At 36.7% G+C, this 25,283-nt stretch overlaps 1 protein-coding gene across 4 annotated transcripts in view; it reads left to right on the top strand.

Annotated features, from left to right (window-relative positions):
- The window catches only part of OSBPL11 (oxysterol binding protein like 11), a 107,375-nt gene that overhangs the window by 51,475 nt on the left and 30,617 nt on the right, over positions 1-25,283 (top strand). For all 4 annotated transcript variants that reach the window (XR_016393004.1, XR_016393005.1, XM_089910621.1 and 1 more), the window contains 4 exons: positions 4,581-4,721; positions 8,008-8,506; positions 11,319-11,505; positions 18,124-18,306. Coding sequence is in view for 2 of the 4 variants with exons in the window: in XM_089910621.1 (XP_089766747.1) it covers positions 4,581-4,721; positions 8,008-8,506; positions 11,319-11,505; positions 18,124-18,306 (1,010 nt within the window). In the remaining 2 variants the exon portion in view is untranslated. The remainder of the gene's footprint in view (positions 1-4,580; positions 4,722-8,007; positions 8,507-11,318; positions 11,506-18,123; positions 18,307-25,283) is intronic.

The raw sequence follows: 25,283 nt of genomic DNA, 5'->3' as shown, positions 1-25,283 counted from the left end.
TGGAAAATGACCCCAGGGTTGTTGGATTTTACAAATCCAGATGACCATTCATGTTGCATGCTATGTGGAATGATAATCCCCTGAGCACTGCTCCATAGAATACAGTGTAAACTGTGCCCCCAAGGAACATAAAACTCATGCAGAAGAATTTAGTCTTAGTGTGATACATAATGAGATCATGAGCATGGGGAGGGATGCGATATGTTTAAAAAGATTGTTATATGATATGACTTGGAATTAAAGTGTGGATAGAAAGCTATGGAAGTAGAAATGAAGACAAATGAATAGGTAATGTGCATTTCAAATGAAAAATCAATTGAGCTTGTGATTGACTGGATATAGGGTTGGATCAAAGATGACTCCAAGTTTTTGAGACTAAATGATTAAAATTGTGGTGCCATTCGCAAAGCTAGCAAAATTAGGAAGAAAGAGCTTTTTGAAAGAAAAGGTTTAGTATGGTTTATGAACATGTTGAATTTTATTTGAGAAGAGGACATATGATTGTTAATGTATATGAAAAGCAACTGGAAATGATGTAACCAAAGCTTTGGAGAGAGATCAGGACTAGAGATATAATTTACAAGTGAAAAGTTATAAACTATAGGTCATACACTCCAACATTTTCATACTTCTAAATGAGAGTACAAAGCATGTTGGAGGTCAGGATAGAGGCATATGTTAGAGATGGGGCACAGAGGTGGGGAGGAGAGGATCGTTGAATTTCCAAATCTTTTGAAATGTTGAGTAGACCAAGTGTATGACCTAGTGCAAATAGAAAAAAATAAGTGCATAGATTTTTTTATTTTTTAAATTACAAAAGACATTAGACTCCACTCAAGCATACCAGAAAAGACCTGAATTTTTCAAAAATTTCACATATGCCTTCTTTGGAATATGACTGTCAATGCAAGCTCGAAACGTACATTACAGTAGTGGAAATTTTGCTGTCAAGTGATAGAGGAGGTAAACCTCAGTGAGGCTAGAATGAAGCTCACAGTTCCTTAGTGTCCAAGTCAGAAATCAGGAAGACAAAAAAATGGGATTAGTATGAGTTTTGCAGAATATTGGGGTTTCCCTCTGCCATGCAATCTCCAAATAGTACGAATTCCTAGAAATTCAACAGGCCTTGCCACTGTATTTGCTAACCGTTCTGGGTTTTTAGGGATTTTATATGTTTGAGCATGTTTATTTGAATTTTTGTAATGCTTTTTTTTAAACCTTAAGCTTTCCTTATTTTATTTTATATTTTATTTATTTTTGGCTGCATTGGGTCTTCATTGCTGCACATGGGCTTTCTATAGTCGTGGTGAGCGGGGGCTACTCTTTCTTGTGGTGCGCAGGCTTCTCATTGCGGTGTCTTCTTTTGTTGCGGAGCACAGGCTCTAGGAGCGGGCTTCAGCAGTTGTGGCACGTGGGCTCAGTAGTTGTGGCTCACAGGCTCTAGAGCGCAGGCTCAGTAGTTGTGGCACATGGGCTTAGTTGCTTTGCGGCATGTGGGATCTTCCCAGATCAGGGCTCAAACCTGTGTCCCCTGCATTGGCAGGCGGATTCTTAACCACTGCGCCACCAGGGAAGCCCTACCTTACTAAGCTTTTCTTTAAGAAAGGCATGACAATCTCTAAGAAGGGCCATTTCAAAAAGAAAAGAGAGCTTCCAAATTCTTCCGTTCACATCATGCTTTAGAATCAGTATTTAATCGTGAATAGAATTCCTTTTTTTTCTATTTTAGTAAGTGGTTTGACTATTTTTATAAAAACAACAAAAACTGTATTCTTTTAGTTTTTCTTCCAGATTTTTTTTTTTTAAGAAGATGTTGGGGGTACGAGTTTATTAATTAATTAATTAATTTTTGCTGTGTTGGGTCTTCGTTTCTGTGTGAGGGCTTTCTCTAGTTGTAGCATGCGGGGGCCACTCTTCATCGCGGGGCACGGGCCTGTCACTATCGCGGCCTCTCTTGTTGCGGAGCACAGGCTCCAGACGCGCAGGCTCAGTAGTTGTGGCTCACGGGCCTAGTTGCTCCGTGGCATGTGAGATCCTCCCAGACCAGGGCTTGAACCCATGTCCCCTGCATTAGCAGGCAGATTCTCAACCACTGCGCCACCAGGGAAGCCCTAACCTTAAGCTTTTCTTTAAGAAAGGCATGACAATCTCTAAGGAGAGCCATTTCAAAAAGAAAAGAGAGCTTCCAAATTCTTCCATTCACATCATGCTTTAGAATCAGTATTTAATCGTGAATAGAATTCCTTTTTTTTCTATTTTAGTAAGTGGTTTGACTATTTTTATAAAAACAACAAAAACTGTATTCTTTCAGTTTTTCTACCAGATTTTTTTTTAACATCTTTATTGGAGCATAATTGCTTTACAATGGTATGTTAGTTTCTGCTTTTTAACAAAGTGAATCAGCTATACGTATACATACATCCCCATACCAGATTATATTTTATCTCATTAGTTTAATATTATTTTCATTAGAGGAAACCACAAAGTAAACTTTGTGTATAATAATATTTAAGGCTGTATTTGCATTATTAATCTGTGTCCTAGGTTCTGACCTCAAATGTAATGGTACCTTTCAGAAGGTTGGAGAACATTATTTAATTAAGATCTGTTAGTTTTTTTCCCCTCAACATTTCTCAAATGAAAAATTGTTATATTTGGAATTCATATATATAAAGAGGGATGATCAGATTTTCCCCTGTTTCATAATGAGTAAACATTCACTGGTATACTTAAACTATATTGTGCATCTGACTTAGGGTAGAAAACAGGAAATAGTTCCTGACAGACTTACTAGCCATTGAAAAGGGGAATTGAAAAACTTGCCTTTGGGATCTTTCCTCAAGGTCATAAAAACAGAAATAATTCTGATATACACAGTTGTTGTGTTTGGTCTCTGAAGAAATGAACTAGACCATTAATTGATTTATCAGAATTTGAGCTAGTAAAGATTTCTTTGTTGGAAGGAGAGAGAAGAAAAAGGAGAAAAACAAAGGCAAAAGAATAACGAGAAACCCATTCTTCTTTAACTGTGTCACCAAGTTTTGTACTTTGTTTTTAATATTTTGAGAACATTAAGTTCTTGATTTTATACCTGATTAGGATTGGTTTTCTTTGCCTGGCTACATAGAACAGATGGGCTTCTTGTTTGACAGGATTTGGTTATGGGAAGAGAAAGTTAAAGGCAGAGACATTAGCAGAATCATTTTCTTTTAAAAATCCTCATAACTTAAAATTTAATACAATACCAAAGATAATATACTCATGAAGTCTGTCTTGCACAAAGGTAATGAAAAGAGGTACCACTGAGAGAGATGGGACACCATCTCCACATAAACATGGAAAGTGACTTTTTTTTTTTTTTTTTGCGGTACGCGGGCCTCTCCCTGCTGTGGCCTCTCCCGCCGCGGAGCACAGGCTCTGGACGTGCAGGCTCCGGACGCGCAGGCTCAGCGGCCATGGCTCACGGGCCCAGCCGCTCCGTGGCATGTGGGATCCTCCCGGACCGGGGCACGAACCCGCGTCCCCTGCATCGGCAGGTGGACTCTCAACCACTGCGCCTCCAGGGAAGCCCAGAAAGTGACATCTGATAAGATTATAGAATCTTGGGATTTGAAACTTTTATTTGTTGCTTAAATAGAAATAAGAAATTAGGTTTCTCTTAACCAGTTATTTGGAGCGAAGACCCTATTGAGATGAGAGTAAACATTTTTGGTTTATCAAGGGGTTGTTTTATTGATTGAAGAACTATGCAGAGAACATTTTGTGGCATTAAGACTGCATAAACAACTACAAGTTTTCTATACCTGCACCTAGAATTCTCTTCATCCCCAGAGTTTCTTCCTGACAACTCCAAGGATGCGTGAATATCTAAATATAGATTACAGAAGTTAGACTTGACATGTATAGTCACTTTAAAATTTTACTTTTATAGTGTTAGCTTAAAAATAGGGCAAATATTTAATTCTCAAAACATCTTAAATTATAGGTAGTGGTAGGGTCCCCTGGCAGGTAGTCAAAGCCTGCAAAGCCTAAGTTTCAGGTGAGACATTTTCACTCTTTCTGAAAAATCCTGTTTTCACAAAATATTGTGTGTTTTATGTGTGATATTTATGACAAAACCACAATATGTTCAATGTCAGTGATAATGGGTTCATTGAAGGAAATCTGTTCCATGGCCAAGTGATGGAAGTTGTATTTTCAGAAAGATTTTTGTCTGTTCTCAGATTCATTTAGGGCCAATATAAATGTCTTCATCTGATGTTTATACTTTTATTCTTTTTTATAACATCTTTATTGGAGTATAATTGCTTTACAATGGTGTGTTAGTTTCTGCTTTATAACAAAGTGAATCAGTTATACATATACATATGTTCCCATATCTCTTCCCTCTTGCGTCTCCCTCCCTCCCACCCTCCCTATCCCACCCCTCTAGGTGGTCACAAAGCACTGAGCTGATCTGCCTGTGCTATGTGGCTGCTTCCCACTAGCTAGCTATTTTACATTTGGTAGTGTATATATGTCCGTGCCACTCTCTCAATAAGCACTAGTAACAATAGACTTCTGCTTTATTTTGCATCAAGGAACCTGAAGAAATAAATGCAGATGATGAGGTGCAGGATACCTGTGACAACAAGGAGGATGACCTGGGAGCTGTGGAAGAGCAACGCAGTGTTATTCTACATCTCTTATCACAGCTCAAGCTGGGCATGGACTTAACAAGAGTAAGTAATGGGATAAACAGTCTAAGGAGATCATTCGATTAGGACTATACCTATGATTGTTAATGTTGTCAGGGCTTTTTAATCTTTATGAGTTGGTTTCTTAGTTGCTTGATCAGCATTTATTTTCATAAAAAATGTGATAGGTTTTTTGTGCAACATTAAGTCACATGGCAAATAAGGACCTATAGTCTTGTTTCTGTACAAAGTAAAAGGGATCCATTGGGATACAGAATTGGAAAATCTAAAGAAAAGGATATAATCCCACAAAACCATTAAAGTCATTGATACTTCTACTTTATTCTTACTTCCCATTTTGGATAGTGTTTTGGGTATTAATCTATAACAGAGATCAGCAAACATTTTCTGTAAAGGACCAGATAGTAGATATTTTTAGCTATGTGGACATAGATCTCTGTTGGAACTATACTTGACTCTTGAACAATGTAGGGGTTAGGGTAGCCAACCCCCCATGTAGTTGAAAATTCGCATATTACTTTTGACTCCCCCAAAACTTAACTACTAATAATCTGTTGTTGACTGGAAGCCTTACCAATAACATAAACACTCAATTAATGCAAATTTTGTTTCTATGTATATGTATTACTAGTATATACTAGACATCAAAAATGAAAAGATAATGTGAAAAATTTTTTTTACAGATATAATGATTCATGCATTGATAATGAAGAAGCAGCAATATGATTGCTTTATGGTAGCCTAGTGTAATCTGCTTCATGGTAGCCTAGCCTATACACTAATGAATGAATTGTTATAAAATTTTTATGACATACAGTATTGCAGTCATATTCATGAAACAATATTGGAAACATTGTTACATTTTTTAAAAAACCCACATACCTGTGATAATACAGTTTTTCTCTCATCGTGAGAGAGGTACGGTACTTTAAAGTAATTCTTTGAGAGCGAGGTTATAAAACAGTAAGAAAACGAGGTTATAAAACAGTAAGAAAACTAACATATTATTCATTTTATATTACATACTACTCACCTTAAGCCTGTGTAAGAATAGACTATCCACTTCAATACAAGTCTTGCACATGATGTTCTACATGTATATTTTTGTATATTTATTGGAAAAAATCCATGTATAAGTGGACCTGCAGTTCAAACCCATATTGTTTAAGGATCAGCAGTACTCAACTCAGCCTTTGTAGTGTGAAAGCAGCCATAGATAATATGTTGGATGGGCATGGATGTATTTCAGCAAAAGTTTATTTACACAAACAGGATGCCAGATTTGGCCCAAAGGCCATAGTTTGCAAACCCCTGGTCTACAGCCTTGCTACTTTAAAAGTGTGGCCTGAATTAATTTGACAGTGAGAGCCCTTTCACTATATATGTGTATATCAAATCACTACAGTGTACACTTTAAATATCTTAGTTTTATTTGTCAATTATGCCTTAATAAAACTGAAAGAAGAAAAAAGTGTGGTCTGAAGATCAGTAGCATCACCATCACCTGAGAACTTGTTAGAAACGCATAATCTCGGCCCCCAATCTCTAAGTTAGAGAACCAGAATCTTCATTTCAGTAATATGTATATATACATTAAAGTTTGAGAAGCACTGATCTATAGTTTTTAATTTTAGGCCCATCTTCTCCATTCCCAGTTTACCGAATTAGTGTGCCTTAATTTGTTTTAACAATTAATCCATGACATTGATTTAAAAAGCCAGTAAGGTTTAAAACCTATGTATGTCAAACATTTACTACTGTGGAATTACATACTTTGAGTTACTATTGACACTACTTTGCATTAGTGTGGGATTTCAAAATTGACTTTGCGAGGTATATTTCAAATTGAGGTTTTTGAAGGTAGTGGAAGTGTATATTAAAAGGTTGTTTGATTCCAGTGAGTTACTCACCTGAAAATGCAACTTAAATAGAAAGCATTTTTCCTTTAGCATTCACTTTGAAGCATTTCAAAATCAAAAACACAGTTCTTTCTTTACTTAGACTTATAGTAATTATAGGAGGGTTTTTAAGTAAATTGATTGAATTAATAGCCTACTAAGAAGCAGACGTTTTAGGAGTAAAGAAACCCATTTAAACATTCATATTTCATCTAACCTTAGTATTCAACTGGGTATCTTTTTTTTTTTTTTTTTTTTTTTTTTTTTTGCCGTACGCGGGCTTCTCACTGTTGTGGCTTCTCCCGTTGCGGAGCACAGGCTCCGGAGGCGCGGGCTCAGCGGCCATGGCTCATGGGCCCAGCGGCTCCGCGGCATGTGGGATCTTCCCAGACTGGGACATGAACCCGTGTCCCCTGCATCGGCAGGCGGATGCCACCAGGGAAGCCCAGGTATCATTTTTATTCTAGAAATATTTTTTATATTAGTGGTTCAGAAAAGACTATTAGTTGTAAAATAGGTTAAAATGAGCAGTCAGGTAAGGAGTTTATTTGGTTATTATGGTATCTGCTGTCCCTTAGTAGATTTAGGTTTGTAAGGCGTAAGAACAGTGTTGGGGTTTATGAGGCATAAGAACATTTGAAAAGAATGTTCTGTGATAATAATCCAGATGGTAAAGTCTCTCTTGACATGAATAATGAACTTAATATTGTTTCCCCACATTTGTGCATTGTTAATTGAAGAAATACATATGTATTGTGTTTATATATAAAATCATTAGCATTAACTGATCACAAATTATGAACAGCCATATAACATTTAAAAGAATGGTACTTTCTGAGCAACATTAAAGAACCTGGTGACTAAACTGCAGTCACATATACCTCCTGTCTAACAATGACACTGATACAACAGATGTTTATTAAGCCCCTCTTATATTCCAGACACTGTGCTAGGTGCTGGGGCTACAGCAACCAAGAAGGTGACTGTGGTCCTGGCTTGCATGTTGTGAATAAGTAATAGCCATTTTCCCCATTATTTTGTTCTTTTAAAAGTAATATTATAGGGACTTCCCTGGTGATGCAGTGGTTAAGAATTCCCCTGTTAATGCAGGGGACACAGGTTTAATCCCTGGCCCGGGAAGATCCCACATGCCGCGGAGCAACAAAGCACGTGTGCTGCAACTACTGAGCCTGCGCTCTAGAGCCTGTGAGCCACAACTGCTGAGCCCACGTGCCACAACTACTGAAGCCCGTGTGCCTAGAGTCCGTGCTCCGCCACAAGAGAAGCCACCGCAATGAGAAGCCTGTGCACCGCAACAAAGAGTAGCCCCTCAATTATCTGAAGATACTAATTACTGTTTTTTTGTATTGCTCTCTCTGGTTGATTTGTTGTTGTTGTTGTTGTTGTTTTAGGTGGTGCTGCCTACATTTATCCTAGAGAAGCGTTCCCTGTTGGAAATGTATGCAGACTTTATGTCTCATCCAGACCTGTTTATAGCCGTCTCTAATGGAGCTACAGCTGAGGACAGAATGATTCGTTTTGTTGAATACTACCTTACCTCATTTCATGAAGGCCGTAAGGGAGCCATTGCTAAGAAACCGTACAATCCTATCATTGGAGAAACGTTTCACTGTTCCTGGAGGATACCAAAACGCGATGTAGCATCCAGTGTCATTAGCAGCTCTTCCACCCAGGCTGTCACAAATCATGCTCCTCCATCAGAGGAGGCTTTGAGCCAGGTGGGATCAGACTGTTACACAGTCAGATTTGTTGCTGAGCAGGTTTCCCATCATCCTCCAGTCTCAGGATTTTATGCAGAATGTGCAGAGAAGAAGATGTGTGTAAATGTGCACGTCTGGACTAAGAGCAAATTCTTAGGCATGTCGATAGGTGTGACAATGGTTGGGGAAGGTAAGTAGAAAAATTATTCTCCAATTTTTAATATCAAACTATAACCTTAAATTTGGGGAAGCTAGAGAAATATTAGTTATAAATTTGAACTGCTATGTGGGGGCATATCTGTCAACAAATATAAATTCTTTTTTTTTAACTTTTTTTTCTGATTTTAAATGTAAATTATTTTTATTATAGAAAATTTAGAAAACTTAGAAGTATCAAGGAGAAAATACAAGTATCTCTAATCCCTTCATCCAGAGATAGATAAATTTAGCTAGTATTTTGTATTTTTTCTATGTGTGTATGTTCATACTTTTAGTTTTATAAAATTAGGATTCTCTCTATGTAGTTTTTTGTCCTTTTTTGCACTGGATATTCGTTTTCCCAAGTTATTAATAATGCTTTAAAACATGTTTTTATTATAAACAGCACTCAAGAAATATTTTCTAGGTGAATCTATATCTACATCTTTTGTATTTCATAGGAGATATTCATAGAATATTTTAAAATACATTGCCAAACTTTATATCTACTCCAGCAAATGATTATGAAAAAACAATTTAAGGAAATACAATATTTTTTGGCTAAGAATAGAAAAAACAAATTAACAATAACAAAAATATCTCCACAGAAATCATTGCAGAGTTAATGAAAATATAATGGTCTGCCATTTTAATGTTAAGGAACACTCTCGTGCATAGGAAAATTTGTTCTAAATATAAACTTACAGTGTAAGCATGGCATAATTAAGCTTATGACCCTAACATTTTGAAATTGTGTTATTTTAGCCTTGAAGAAAATATATTATCCCCTTTTTAAGCTTTCCTCATCTTTAACTCCTGTTGTGCTGTCTTACCAATTTCCAAATGTTTCAAACTAATCAAAACTTTTATAACATTAGAAGATATTTTATTAGTTAAAAAAAAAAGTTTGTTATCTCCAGTTATAAGCTGCATCACATTAACCCTAGGCTCTTCACAAATCAGTTTACTTACTTTAGAAATGAAAAACCTGAAGCCTAGAGGTGATGGGATGTGTCCAGGATCATAGAAGTTAAGGCATAGTCGGATTTAGACCCTCATTCTTTGACACACTCTCCCCGAGGACAGTTACTCTTAACAGTTCATGGAACAGAGAATATCTGGTGATAGTATCCTCTCCCACTCCAAGAAAGGAAATACCTCAAGAAATGAGGAAAAGCATTCATATCTTAACCATGCATTGAGAAGGATGTATATGATAGTTATTTTTTGATTTGCTAGTTATATATTTATGGATTTGTCTTTTTTAAATTAAATTGCTATTGACACTCTCAACAGAAAGTAAATTAAATCAGAGAATGGAACTTCTGACAGTTTATTTTGCTTCTGTCAGCAGCCATGTTTTTATTGAAAAGTAGGGGAAAATTCTGTTTAATTATCAGATAAATGAGAGTTTAGAATACTTTGAATCTCAGTTATCCTAACTAGTCTTATTTTCCCATTCAGTAGAAACTGATTATATACTTATTAGATGTTAAATTCCGTAGTGAATATTACTTATGTTAACTATATTCCTAGAAATCAAAGATCATGAATCTAGTTTATAAGGCCAAATGTTTTTAGAAAAGTATGTGATATCCTTTCCAACTTAGAATTAATCAACAGTTATTATTAAATACTTGAAATATAACCAAGTATGTTATGTATGTCTTCTGACAGCTCCCATTATATATAAATATATCACATACAGAGCCATGTTCCTTTTCAAATGGCTCAATATTAATTGTTGCCCATTGTGAAAACTGTTAAGGGCAATACAAATTAATAGTTGGCGTTGCTTTATGTAAAGTAGACTACTTTAGAATCTCAGTCTGTCTATTTGTTTATCCTAAAAATTGACTATATTAAAATATTTATCATAATTTTTGCCCTTATTTGTGAACATTAAGAACACAGTAGTTAATGAGCATTCTTTAAGAGAGACATGCCATCATAGTTCAGACTAGTAGTACACATCCAGTTTGGTATTTGTTTTTATGGTGAACTAGGTAATGAGCTTAGGTTAGTAATGTAGCTCAAGTCTCCTTAATGTCTCTTAATTATCTAGGATAGATTGATTATTCATTTATGTAATTCCCCTTTTTTTATAATTCCCTTTTTTATATGTTTTTTAAAGCCGTCTTTATAGCATCACTTAATATGGAACAAGCCCCATTAGAATAATATTTGTTTGAAAACTACCACTTCTAACTCTTGTAGCTTCACCTTAAATACTTCAGAATTTGGCAAACAAAATTATTATGAGGACCTTAGTTTATATCATAAAATTACTTTTTTTCTTTCTTAATATGCATAGAATAGAATGAAGAACACTTTCTCCCCACCCTCGCCCCCCCATCATACCATCTGAGATTAAGGTCTGTGACTCTATAATGTTAGACATTTAGTTATTCCAAAAACTGCTTAAATTATTAGTACTAACTAATGATCAGATCTTATAATGATACAGTATAGCATGGACTTAAATTCTGACTTAAGGTTTTATTTTACTTTTAGGAGCATTAGAGAGAACTCTTAAACAGTTTCCACTGCAACATTTCCTGGTCCCATGAACCCCAAAGGGATAAAAAAGTCATAATGAAAGTAACCTCGATTCACTATTACCAGGAATTGTTGTCAAATACAATTGTAAATGAAGCCAATTTCATCCAAAGCTAAAAGAAAATTAAGCAAAATTATGATGTTCATTTACCAGGCAGGAGAAAAACTTAATATGGATTTTTCATAGCTGTCTTTTTTTTTTTTTTTTTTAAAGATATTAACCACTTTTATGTTTTCACATTCAGGAATCCTCAGTCTACTAGAGCATGGAGAAGAGTATACGTTTTCTCTACCTTGTGCATATGCCCGGTCAATTTTAACTGTTCCTTGGGTAGAACTGGGTGGCAAAGTCAGTGTCAACTGTGCAAAAACTGGGTATTCAGCCAGCATCACTTTTCATACTAAGCCATTTTATGGTGGCAAACTGCACCGGTAAGAATATTTTAGTGATACCTGGCTCTTATTCTATCAGTTTGATCTAGTATTATAACTCTTTATTCTTTTTCTGCTTTGTTTTATGTGAAATGGGATTGGATTTTTATTCATGTTTATTTTTTGTTTAATATATTTGATCTTTGAAGGCATTCTGGAAATCACGATCTGGTTTTAAAATAGTGACAGATCTATCTTCTCTTGTAAACTAGAACCCTAACAAATGGACATGTAGCTTCTGGCCCAATTTCTGCCTTTAAAGGGACTCAGACTTGGATCCAGACCTCAGTAGAGGTAGTGTCACTACAAGTTAGGATGAAAATACATCTAATCATAAGAAATAGTTCAAGAAGCACAAGATGGAAGCCAATATCTTTAGGCACCAGTATTGAATGTGGCTTTGTTCTAATTCCATCTATGAATCGGCCAGTTATTATACCCCTTTAGTGGCTTGTTGGTCTTTTCAGCACTCGTCCAGATCACCCAACTCCATGAAGATAAGTTTTCTAATAGGATCCTCAAAAGGATACTGACTCTTTCCTTAAGCTTTTGATGTCTATTCTGTCTGTCCTGAAGTAGGGATAGTTTTCTTTTTCTACAGAGCTTTTATTGAAGAATAACATACATACAAAAGTATAGAAGTTGATTTGGGGCCATTTCAAATAGTGCTGCTAGAACATTGTGAATGTATATATGAATTTCTGTTTGGTAGATACCTAGGAGTGGAATTGCTGGGCTGTAGGGAATGAAACTTTAACTTTATTACTGCCAAACAGTTTTCTTATGTGGTTATACCAAAATGCACTCTCTTCAGTCACGTATGAGACTTTCAGTGCATATAGCTATTTTACTTCTTCACCGGACAATTGGTACTCAGCAATCTTAGAAGTGGAAAGAAAGATTTATTGGCTCCCAGGCATTGAATGGCCTTAAAAAACACAGATTTCAAAAACACTGAAGCAGAGAATTAAAAAAAAAAAATTACAGATCACCCAAACAGAATCACTGGAGATTGTCAGAATAGTCGCCTTTTATCCTTAGAGAAGGTTTTAATATGGTTCACACTTTGTTATATGTGCTTCTACTTACTTCTCTCACCATAGTGATCACAGGATTCAAACTTTACATTTAGAAGGGACTTTAGAAGTCACTACACCAACATTTGCTAGGTGTCTAAATCCTTTTGCATCATACCCGATAACTGATTCGTTCATTGTGTTGGTACCTTATCATTAGTACAGAACTCATAATGCATGAGGCAGCCTATTCCATTTTCAGACACCCCTTATTTATATGAAGTTAAAGTTGAAATCTGTATCCCTGTAACATTCCTGCATTGGTGAAACCATTCTTCAAAGTATATAATTGAGTCAAATGCTTAGGGGACACAACTACAGTGAAAAATTTTCCAAGTCCAGCACTTTTTATTGACAATGATATTGATGAATTTCCTTTCTTTTTTTTAATTGAAGTATATTTGATTTACAATATTGTGTTTCAGCTATATAGCGTAGTAATTCAGTATTTTTGCAGATTATATTCCGTTATAGGTTATTACAAGATAATGGGTATAATTCCCTGTGCTATATAATATATCTTTGTTGCTTATCTATTTTATATGTAGTATCAATAGTTTGTTAATCCCATACCCCTAATTTGCCCCTCCCCGCTCCTTCTCCCTTTTAACTACAAGTTTGTTTTCTATATCTGTGAGTCTTGTTTCTGTTTTGCATATACATTCATTTATATTATTTCTTAGATTCCACATATAAGTGATATCATATAGTATTTGTCTTTCTCTATCTGACTTACTTCACTAAGCGTAATATTCTCTAGGTCCATCCATGTTGTTGCAAATGGAAATATTTCATTCTTTTTTATGGCTGAGTAATATTCTGTTTTTTTAAGATATATATCACATCTTTTTTAAAATATATATATATATATTTATTTATTTATTTATTTATTTATTTATTTATTTGGCTGCTCCGGGTCTTAGTTGCGGCATGTGGGATCTTCGTTGCATCATGCAGACTCTTAGTTGTGGCATGCAAACTCTTAGTTGCAGCATGCACGTGGGATCTAGTTCCCCAACCAGGGATCAAACCTTGGCCCCCTGCACTGGGAGCGTGAAGTCTTACCCACTGGGCCACCAGGGAAGTCCACGACTGTGGACTTTTTTGAAATCATTATTATTCATCATAAGGTTCCTCTCCTCTGTGAACTTTCTTGGGTTGATTAAGAGATAAAATCCCTTTTAAGGATTTCCCATATTTATTCTATCCATATGCGTTATCACATGTTGAGCCATGAGTGGGAACTTTCCCATATTTATTATGATTCAGTGGGTTCCTTTCCATTATTAAATCTCTGCTACCAAGAAGGAAATAAGAGGCTGTTAAAGGCTTTCCCACATAACGTTCATTTGTATTTCTACATATGAGTTTTCTGATAGTTTTCAGTTAACACCTATTTCGTATCTAGTACACATAATGTTACCTCACTTGCATGTTCAGAATTTTCTTCAAATTTTGTAACAGCTCAACTATATGATAGCTATTCTGATTAATTTTTAAGTCTTGATTAAGTTTCAAATGTCCTTTTATAAAAACTCATTATAGTTTTGAGCTCAGGTTAATTTTTTTGTCAAATGCAAAATATCCAAACCTTTGTCCTGAATCAGTGCTTTATCTTGCCTTAAATTATAATAATAAATATAAGCTATAATTTATCATACTGCCAGGACTACCTTCATTTAGAGAATCAAAATTCATCCCCCAAATCTTACCATTGCCATGACATTTAGATGGTTCCTTGCTGCAAATATCCTGCATAGAAATTTTCTCTTGGTTTTCATACTTTGACTTTTTTAAGACTCCTAATAATTTTAGATAGATATCCTTGGTTTGTTAGTGATCAGTCATTATATTTGCCATCTTATTTCTTTGAATTTCTTATTTAAATTGGCTTCTTTTCTCCCTTCATACTTTTTTACCTATCCACAAGGCCACAAGTATTGGATCTTTTTGTTACTTGGAAGTATACTTTTGGCTGACTCCAAAGTTTCCTCATTTTTTCCACTCTGATTTCCCTTAAGACCAATGGTTTTACCTAATTTCTCATTTAAAAGATTCATATTTGAAACAGACTTCTCTATTTTGATATCTTTTCTTCTTCAATTTTATAGAATATTTTAACTAAGACTCTCTTTCATGTCTTTATTAATAACCATGCCTCCCTCCTCAGACATAGCCTAGTTTTTCCACTGCTGTCTGCAATCAAGCAGACACATTATCTGCTGTCTGCATTTGATATAAATATATTATCTTCCACTTGTCTTTCCTTACTCCCTCATTTTCCACAACTCTCTCTGATGGAGCCAAACAGGCCTAGTTAACTATTCCTCATGTCCTTGTCCATCTCCTGATCCCATTTTCCACACTCACTTTAGGATGGTGATTTTTTAAATATATGTAACAGTATAATGTCATTAAGATTTATGTTAACTAACTGCTAAGTGGCATACTTTTCTGCACACTGAAGATATAGAAAAGTAAAAAGACGATCTCTGCCTAAGGTTTTAGTCTAATATTAGAATGCAGGACCCTATCTTTGGAAAGCATTTATAAGGCTTTTAGGAAAAACTCATGTATAATAGACAATTAAAAATAAAGTCTGTTATTATAGTAACCATAGTGATGGAAAAGGACAATAATGCTGTGAACCTGGGATTAGGTAATTATTGTACCCGAAAATACTCTTCTGCTAAAGTAAAAAGAGCAACATGATGCTCAACGTACTTATTGTCTGATAAAGGACGCCTATCACTTTTTTCAGGAGAGATAAACTACTTTCCTGGTATTAAATTTTGAAGGGATTTGTATCAAGTATTCTTAGGTAGTGGCATTGAGTAACATAATAGAACAATGTCTTTAGTTCTGCATAAGATGTAATTCCCTTCATGTGGTATTTCTTACATATACATCAGTAAAACCCAAAGCTGAAGTCTTAACTTTCAATCTTTAAGTAAAATTTTTCTGTATGAAGCCAAGTTAATATATCCAGTGATTTTCTGGTATTCTAAATAGCTATAGAGACAGGGTCTAGATAATCTAAAACATCAACTTGAGGACTTCCCTGGTGGTCCAGTGGATAGACTCCACGCTCCCTATGCAGTGGGCCCAGGTTCGATCCCTAGTCAGGGAACAGATCCTGCGTGTCGAAACGAAGATCCTGCACACAGCAACAAAGATCCTGCATGCTGCAACTAAGACTTACTTTGCGTAGCCAAATAAATAAGTAAATATGGAAAAAAACAACAACTTGATGTCGTTCTTAGAAAGTGAGACAGTAAATGCCTTATCGGTTATCAGTTATCCTCACTTTAGAGATGAGTAGGATGGCAACTTAAAATTTAACTCTTTGGTAAGTATTTTAAAGGCAGCGTATTTCATATCATTATTTGATACAAGACCTAGATTTATATGCTTTAGATATTTAGATATTCATTTACATATTGTCTGTGATTGCTTTCCTGCTACAGTGACAGAGTCAAGTTGTGACAGAGACAGCCTGGCCCACGAATCCTAAGATATTTACTTTCTGGTCCTTTATAGACGTTCACTAACTCTGCATTAGACTGTTAAGAAGAATTGTTATAAGCAAAATGAGGCAAGGCCCTTCTTCCTCCTTATGCTCCTTTTGCAAGTTCCTCATGGCCTGCCTCTAGCATGTGCAATTCTTGTTCCTGCCCCAGTTCTCATCACGATGCTCTTGCTGTGTGTAGCTGCACTAAGCAGCAAAGACCCTGTGTAACCCAGCACGCATGGACAGGGACCTAGGGTTTGTTACTTTTTAAGTGGAAAGGCTTGTGAAGGAGATAATGATAACTTGAGAGATTGTGGCAGTAAAAGAAAGATCAAGTGAGAAACGGATTATTATTCCTCAGTTCACAGAATATAGTTCTGGGTATATGTGGTTGGAAGATGGAAGAGGTAAGTGTTCAGTGTCATCTCTTCATATCATGTTTGGTTACAGATAAATTTTCAAGGAAGGAAACAATGTTGGCAAGTGGGATCAGAGAGGAGACATGGATGTCACAAAAAACATTCAGTCAGGCAAAAACCCTTAGCAGTGTAGTTATTTAAGTTCAAACGCTTTGAGGTATAACCTAGAGTTCCCACTCCTGCTGTAATCAAGCAGACTTGTAGTCACGGTGTTCTTTGTGTCCAGTGAGCTACAATTATGCCTAACGTTTAATTTTGGATGTTTGGTGTGCTCTTGATTCCAAACCCTCGTACACCTTGATCTCTAAGATCTGGCTCATTTGCTTATTGGTTCCTACACCTCTGCCTTGAGCTCTGAATTTGTAGACCATTCACTTCTCCTGCTTAAAAACTATGGACTCCCTAAATTCAACTACAACCTTCTGGTTCCCAGGCCCTTGGCTTATATCTGGCAAATGCTATTTATGGTTCCTGAGCTGTCACCTGAACCTGGGCTTTGGTCCTTTGGATTCCCCCACACACAGCTTTTTTTAATATTCATTCATTCATTTATATTTTGGCTGAGCCTGGTTTTAGTTGTGGCATGCGGACTTCTTAGTTGCGGCATGCATGTGGGTGGGACCTAGTTCCCTGACCAAGTATCGAACCTGGGTCCCTTGCATTGAGAGCATGGAGTCTTACCCACTGGACTACCAGGGAAGTCCCTGGATTCTCTTTTGAATCCACATAAACCGTAATCCCTGGCACACTGACCAGAACCTAACATTTGCCCACTATTCTTTGAGTTCTGAACCTCTGTCGAATCTGACCCTGTTGTTGTTTGTGTCCGACAGTGAACATAAAGTACTTCATTAAAAATAATTAGACCTGTTTCTATTCCAGCCTTCATTTGAGCTGGATCCTGTCTGTCTGTTGATAATCCAGCCAGATAACTCTTCATTAAACTTTCAACATTAGTGCTTGAGTTCTCTGAGTTTTGTGTAGATAGTGATCAGTTTTGTATACCAGTGCTCTTTCTGTCAAGAGAATTAACAAATGTTTAATGTATCTTTTATTTTTTTCTACCTCTTACTGATTTGTCTGGTTTCTATATTTAATTTAAAATTAAGCTTATGTGGTTTTATACAGAATCTGTATATCCAGAATTTAAAATATAGGGACTCTAAACTTTTAAATAGGACTAGTTTGAAAAAAAGTTGAATAGACTGTAGTGTTGTAACATTTTTATTCTGTAATAAAAAAGAAATGTTAATGTTTTTCATATTCCTAGTTTTCATATTATAATGGTTGTTTATAGCAAGCATTTAAAATACCACACTTTGTGATGATTTATGGTAACTAAGTCTCCAGTTTGATTCCTAGTATTCTTTCTCAAATTAAATTGATGTTATTTGAAAAAATTATCTAGGAAACTACCACGGATTTACAAAGACTTTGTAACTGACAAATTGACTTGTAATTGTAACTGAATTTGGCGCTGACAAATTGAAGTGATATGTGTAACTAATTTAAACAGAATTCACAAAGTACATTCTGGGTTTCAGAATTCCTAAGAAATAAGCAATATTACTTACTAGAGCATATCTTTTTTTTTTTTTCTGTCTGCTTCTAGGGTTACAGGTGAAGTAAAGCACAACATCACCAACACTGTTGTATGCAGAGTACAAGGGGAATGGAATAGTGTTCTTGAGTTCACTTACAGCAATGGAGAGACAAAGTACGTGGACTTGACTAAATTGGCAGTGACAAAGAAAAGAGTAAGACCTCTGGAGAAGCAGGACCCATTTGAATCCAGGTATGTCATCCTTGCATCCATCCAGGAAAGAGTCAGAAACTCTGGATCTTGATCTAAGCCTTTTTACTAACTTCCAGCCCTGGGCAAGTCACTTCACGGCTTTGCATCAGCTTCCTCATCTATACATTGAAAGTATTGGTCTGATCTGATGCTCTTAAACCCTGTACCAGCTATGACATTATGTGATACATAGTCACATTTTAGTAAAAATAAAACATTAACTGGGCAAAAATATTAACATTTAGTAGTCAAAGGATTACTATCCTTATCATAAAAACTCTTCCAAATTATTAACAAAAAGATGGGTACCCCAGTAGAAAAATGGGCAAAGACACAAAGAGGTAGTTCACAAAAATAGAAAAAAAAAAATGCCCAATAAGAAAATGAAAAATTGTTTAGTGTAATTAGAATTTAAAGAAATATAAATTAAACAATAAGACAAATTCATTTTTTAAAATGGTATCTCTCTTGGAAAAAGTATGAGCGAATAGACATTTTCACATTGCTGGTTAGAGAGGTAAATTGCTACAGCCTTCCTAGAGGGTATTTTGTCAATATATGTCATAGGCCTTTAAAAGTAAATGAAGTGGATCTATATGTGTTAACAAGGTAGTCTCCAAAATGTATTGGCAGTGGTTGCTTCCAGAGAGGAATACTGGGGTCTGGGATAAGAAAGAGACTTAACGGGCTTCCCTGGTGGCGTAGTGGTTAAGAGTCCGCCTGCCGATGCAGGGCACACGGGTTCGTGCCCCGGTCCGGGAAGATCCCACATGCCGCAGAGCAGCTGGGCCCGTGAGCCATGGCCGCTGAGCCTGCGCGTCCGGAGCCTGTGCTCCGCAACGGGAGAGGCCACAACAGTGAGAGGCCTGCGTACCGCAAAAAAAACACAAAAAAAACAAAGAGACTTACTCTTCACAGAATGCCCTTTTGTACTGTTTAAATTTTATGTCACACGGAAGTATTACTGTATCAAATACAAGGAAGCATTAAACATCTTAAGATCACATAAATGAAACCAAACAATTTATAAGTAGATGTGTAAAGGGATTTAATACCTTTTAACCAAAAACTCAGATTCGGTCAAAAAATAAAACAGCAATGATTGAAAAAAATTCTTCTACGGGTGTATTTAGGATTTATTTAGGAGAGTTTGTCAAGGTTTGGTATGTGGACCCCTGGGGCCCTTGAGACCTGTACAGGGGGTCTTCAAGTTGAAAAAACTTTCATAATAATGCTAAGATATTATTTGCCTTTTTCTGTCTGTTTGCACGTGCATTGGTGATACAAAAGCAATGGTGGGTAGCACTGCTGGGCCTTAGCACCAATCAAGCAGTGGCACCAAACTGTACAAGTAGTCATGGTATTCCTCACTGCCATGCAATTTTTTTCTTTTCAGCCTTGCAATTTTTTTAAATACCATTTTCTTTTTAAAATCTGCTTGAAAAGCAGTACAGATTATTAGTTTTATTAAATCTGGAACATTGATCACCTGTCTTTTTTAATATTCTGCATGACAAATTTGAAGTGTACGTAAAGCACTTGTGTTAGATTATAAAGAAGCACAGTGGTTATCTGGAGGAAGAGCACTTGTTCAGTTGTTTGAGTTACAAGCAAATTACCCTTTCTTGAAAACACTATTTTTACTTAAATGATCGACAGACAAACTAAGGCTGTTCTAATTTTAATATTGGGCAGACATTTTCCTTATAAATGAACGATGGGAACATGGCACTTCAAGGAAAACAATTGGCAGTATTTTTTTTTTCTAAGATGTTGGGGGTAGGAGTTTATTAATTAATTAATTTATTTTTGCTGTGCTGCGTCTTTCGTTTCTGGGCAAGTGCTTTCTCTAGTTGTGGCAAGCGGGGACCACTCTTCATCGCGGTGCGTGGGCCTCTCACTATCGCGGCCTCTCTTGTTGCAGAGCACAGGCTCCAGACGCGCAGGCTCAGTCGTTGTGGCTCACGGGCTTAGTTGCTCCGCGGCATGTGGGATCCTCCCAGACCAGGGCTCGAACCCGTGTCCCCTGCATTAGCAGGCAGATTCTCAACCACTGCGCCACCAGGGAAGCCTGGCGGTATTTTTTTGCTAATAATAAAATTTAAACGGAAACAACCTAAGTGCCCATTCACAGATAAATGGATAAGGAAGTTGTGAGGTATGTATTTTATATATATATATATATATATATATATATATATGTATAATGGACTATTATCCGGTCCTTAAAAAGATGGAAATCCTGGGCTTCCCTGGTGGCACAGTGGTTGAGAGTCCGCCTGCCAATGCAGGGGACACAGGTTCGTGCCCTGGTCCGGGAAGATCCCACATGCTGCGGAGCAGCTAGGCCCGTGAGCCATGGCCGCTGGGCCTGCACGTCCGGAGCCTGTGCTCCGCAAAGGGAAAGGCCACAACAGTGAGAGGCCCGCGTACCACAAAAAAAAAAAAAAAAAAAAGATGGAAATCCTGCCATTTGTGATAATATGGATGGATGCTTTATGTGAAGTCAAGTCTCAGAGAAAGAACAAATACTGTATGATCTCATTTACATATGGAATCCAAGGGAAAAATAAAAAACACTGCACTGTTGATGGGAGTATAAATTGGTGCAGCTGCTATGGAAAATAGTATGGAGGTTCCTCAAAAAACTATGTACTCCTATGTTCACTGCAGCATTATTTATAATAGCCAAGATATGGAAACAACCTAAGTGTCCATAAATGGATTAATGAATAAAGGAAATGTCATATATATATATATATATATATATACACACACACACACACACAATGGAATATTACTCAGCCATAAAAAGAATGCAATCTTTCCATTTGAGACAACATGAATGGACCTTGAGAGCATTATGCCAAGTGAATTAAGTCAGACAGATAAAGACAAATACTGTATGACCTCACTTATATGTGGAATCTCAAAAAAACAAAAACCAAAACCAAACAGCTCATAGATACAGAGAACAGAGATTGGTGTATTTCTGAAATGCCAGAGGTGGGCAGCTGGGGAGTGGGTGAAATGAATGAAGTAGGTCAAAAGGTGCAGACTTCCAGTTTTAAAATAAATGTCATGGGGATGTAATGTACAGCATGGTGGCTATAGTTAATAATACTGTATTGCATAATTGAAAGTTGCTCAGAGAGTAGTTCTTAAAATTCCTCATCACAAGAAAAAGAACTTTTTTGGTAATTATGTACGGTGATGGATGTTGACTAGTCTTATTGTGATGAACATTTCACAGTAATACAAATATTAAATCATTATGTTGTACACCTGAAACTAATATAATGTTACATGTCAACTATACCTTAACAAAAAAAATAATTTAAAAAATTCACAGAAAAGGAGATCGGACTGTGGTTACCAGAAGTATGGGGTAAGGAGTGAAGGAATTGAATGAACTTCCAGTTATAAGATAAATAAGTACTGGGGTTGTAATGTACAACATGATGATTGTAGTTAACACTACTGTATGGTATATTTGAAATTTGTTGAGGGAGTAGATCTTAAGAGTTCTCATCACAAGGAAAAGAAGTTTTTTTTCTATTTCTTTAATTTTGCATCTATATGAGAGGATGAATGATGATTAACTAAACTTACTGTGGTAATCATTTCACAATATATGTAAGTCAGGTCATTATGCTGTACACCTGAAACTTATACAGAGCTGTATGTCGATTATATCTCAGTAAAACTGGAGAAAAAGAGACTTCGCTGGTGGTTCAGAGGTTAGGACTCTGCGCTTCCAATGCAGAGGGGTGCGGGTTCAATCCCTGGTTGGGAAGCTAAGATCTCAAGTGCCACCTGACGCGGCCAAAAAAAAAAAAACACAAAACTGGAGAAAAAAGTGGAGGTTTAAAGACAGAAATCAAAAGTTTGGAAAACTTGTATCTGTCACAATAAACTGAAAACTTCCCTAGTAAAGAGTTTTCTGATGCAATTGGTGGTGAAACTAATGAATGTGATCTTTAAAATATGATAAAATATGTCAAAATCTGGAAGATCATTTTTCAGATGACCAATGCATGTTATTACAAAATTATGCATGGGTAAAAATTCCATTCAAGGTGCAAATTAGACCAATGGATTTCCATGTCGCAGAGCATGAAAAATTCATTGACATTTTTCAGTTTCCACATTGCAGCTAATCTTTTAAAAACTGCTGAGTTTTAATATGGTATCAAAGAACTGAGTTATTTGAAATATCTATTAAAATATTCTTCCATTTTCCAGCTATATGTCTGTGTGAAGCCATATTTTCCTTATATACTTTAACTAAAACAATATGTATCACAATAGATTGAATGTAGAAGCAGATATAAGAATCTGGCTATTATTGAACCAGATGTTTAAGAGATGCTGCTGTATTCTCTTTGCTAAACTTTTATTATAGATTTTGGTCTACATTCCTGGGGGTTATTGGTCTTTTGTTTTCTTTGGAAGAAAGTTTTTAACCACAAATTTAGTATCTGTAGTACCTAGGGCTATTGATGTTATCAGTTTCTTTTTTTTTTAAAGTAAATTTTTTTATTTTATTTATTTATTTTTGGCTGCGTTGGGTCTTCGTTGCTGCACGCGGGCTTTCTCTAGTTGAGGCGAGCGGGGGCTACTCTTCGTTGTGGTGTGTGGGCTCTAGGCACGCGGGCTTCAGTAGTTGTGGCACGCGGGCTCAGTAGTTGTGGCTCGCAGGCTCTAGAGCACAGACTCAGTAGTTGTGGCGCACGGGCTTAATTGCTCCGCGGCATGTGGGATCTTCCCGGACCAGGGCTTGAACCCGTGTCCCCTGCATTGGCAGGCAGATTCTTAACCACTGTGCCACCAGGGAAGCCCTATCGGTTTCTTCTTGAGCAAGTTTTGGTAGTTTGTGCCTTTCAAGGAGTTGGTTCCTTTAATTTTTCAAATTTATTGGTGTGTATTTCATAATATTTCCTTATTCTTTTAATATGTGTAGGATCTGTAGTGGCCCCACACTCATTCCTTGTATTGGTGATAACTTCTTTTCCTGATCAGCGTGATTAAAGGTTTATTAATTTTACTTAAAGAACTAGTTTTTGGTTTCATTGACTTTTCTCTATATTTCTGTTTTCTTTTCCATTGATTTCTGCTCTTAATTCCTTTTTTCTGCTTATTTTTTGCATCATTTGCTATTCCTTCTTCTAGTTTCTTAAAATAGAAGTTAGGGACTTCCCTGGTGGCACAGTGGTTAAGAATCCGCCTGCCAGTGCAGGGACATGGGTTTGATCCCTGGTCCGGGAAGATCCCACATGCCGCAGAACAACTAAGCCTGTGCGCCACAACTACTGAGCCTGTGCTCTTGAGCCTGCGTGCCACAACTACTGAAGCCTGCATACCTAGAGCCTGTGCTCCGCAACAAGAGAAGCCACCACAATGAGAAGCCTGTGCAACACAACGAAGAGTAGCCCCTGCTAACCTCAACTAGAGAAAGCCCACGCTCAGCAGCAAAGACTCAACACAGCCCAAAATAAATAAATAAATAAATTTAAAATAGAAGTTAGGTCAGGGTCAGCAAACTTCTTCTTGTAAAAGGTCAGAGAATAAATATCTTAAGCTTAATGGGCCAGATAGTTTCTACCACAGCTACTCAATTCAGCCTTTGTAATGTGAAAACAGCCAGACAGGAAACGGATAGATGTTGCTATATTAAAATAAAAGCCTATTTACAAAAATGAGCATCGGACCATAGTTTGACCCCTGGTTTACATCACTGATTTTTCTTCTTTCATAATATAAATGTTTAATGCTATATATTTCCCTCTAGGTCTGCTTTATCTATATCCTGCAACTTTTGAACATTTATTTATTTATTTGTTTATTGAAGTATAGTTGATATACAGTGTTGTGTTAGTTTCTGGTGTACAGCAGAGTGATTCAGTTTATACATATTGTATATACATATTGTTTTTCATATTTTTTTCCATTATGGATTATTACAGGATATCAAATATAGTTCCCTGTGCTAGACAGTAGGACCTTGTATCTATCTTATATATATTAGTTTTTTTTTGTTTTTTTTATTTATTTTTTTTTTTGCGGTACGCGGGCCTCTCACCGCTGTGGCCTCCCCCGCTGCGGAGCACAGGCTCCGGACGCACAGGCCCAGTGGCCATGGCTCGCTCCACGGCATGTGGGATCCTCCCGGACCGGGGCACAAACCCGCGTCCCCTGCATCGGCAGGCGGACTCCCAACCACTGCGCCACCAGGGAAGCCCTATATATTAGTTTTATCTGCTAATCCCAAACTCTTAATTTATCCCTCCTCCATTCCTTTTCCCCTTTGGTAACCATAAGTAGTTCTCTAAGTTTGTGAGTCTGTTTCTGTTTTGTAAATAAGTTCATTTGTATCATTTTTTATTTAGATTCCATGTATAAGTGATACCATGTGATATTTGTCTTTCTCTTTCTGACTTGTTTCACTTAGTATGATAATCTCTAGGCCCATCCATGTTGTTGCAAATGGCATTATTTCATTCTTTTTTATGGCTAAGTAGTATTCCATTGTATATACATACCACATCTTCTTTATCCATTCATCTGTAGATGTACATTTAAGTTGCTTCCATGCCTTTTTTTTTTTATTTATTCACACTTGTGGGTTTTTTTATTTTTGGCCATGCCCTGCAGCATGCGGGATCTTAGATCCCCAACCAGGAATTGAACCCGTGCCCCCTGCACTGGGAGCATGGAGTCTTAACCACTGGACCGCCAGGGAAGTCCCCTGCTTCCATGTCTTGGCTACTGTATATAGTGCTGCTATGAACACTGGAGTGCATCCAATTTTTGAATTATAGTTTTCTCTGGATATATGCCCAGGAGTGAGATTGCTGGAACATATGACAACTCTATTTTTTGTTTTTTAAGATCTCAGGGGACTTCCCTGGTGGTCTAGTGGTAAGACTTCACATTCCAATGCAGGGGGCACAGGTTCAATCCCTGGTCAGGGAGCT

The sequence above is a fragment of the Delphinapterus leucas genome, chromosome 4 (genome assembly GCF_059928025.1).
Source record: "Delphinapterus leucas isolate spDelLeu-1000000601 "Yukka" chromosome 4, BTC_Dleu_Yukka2, whole genome shotgun sequence".
Classification (NCBI taxonomy): domain Eukaryota; kingdom Metazoa; phylum Chordata; class Mammalia; order Artiodactyla; family Monodontidae; genus Delphinapterus; species Delphinapterus leucas.
This window is presented reverse-complemented; position numbering and strand designations above follow the sequence as displayed.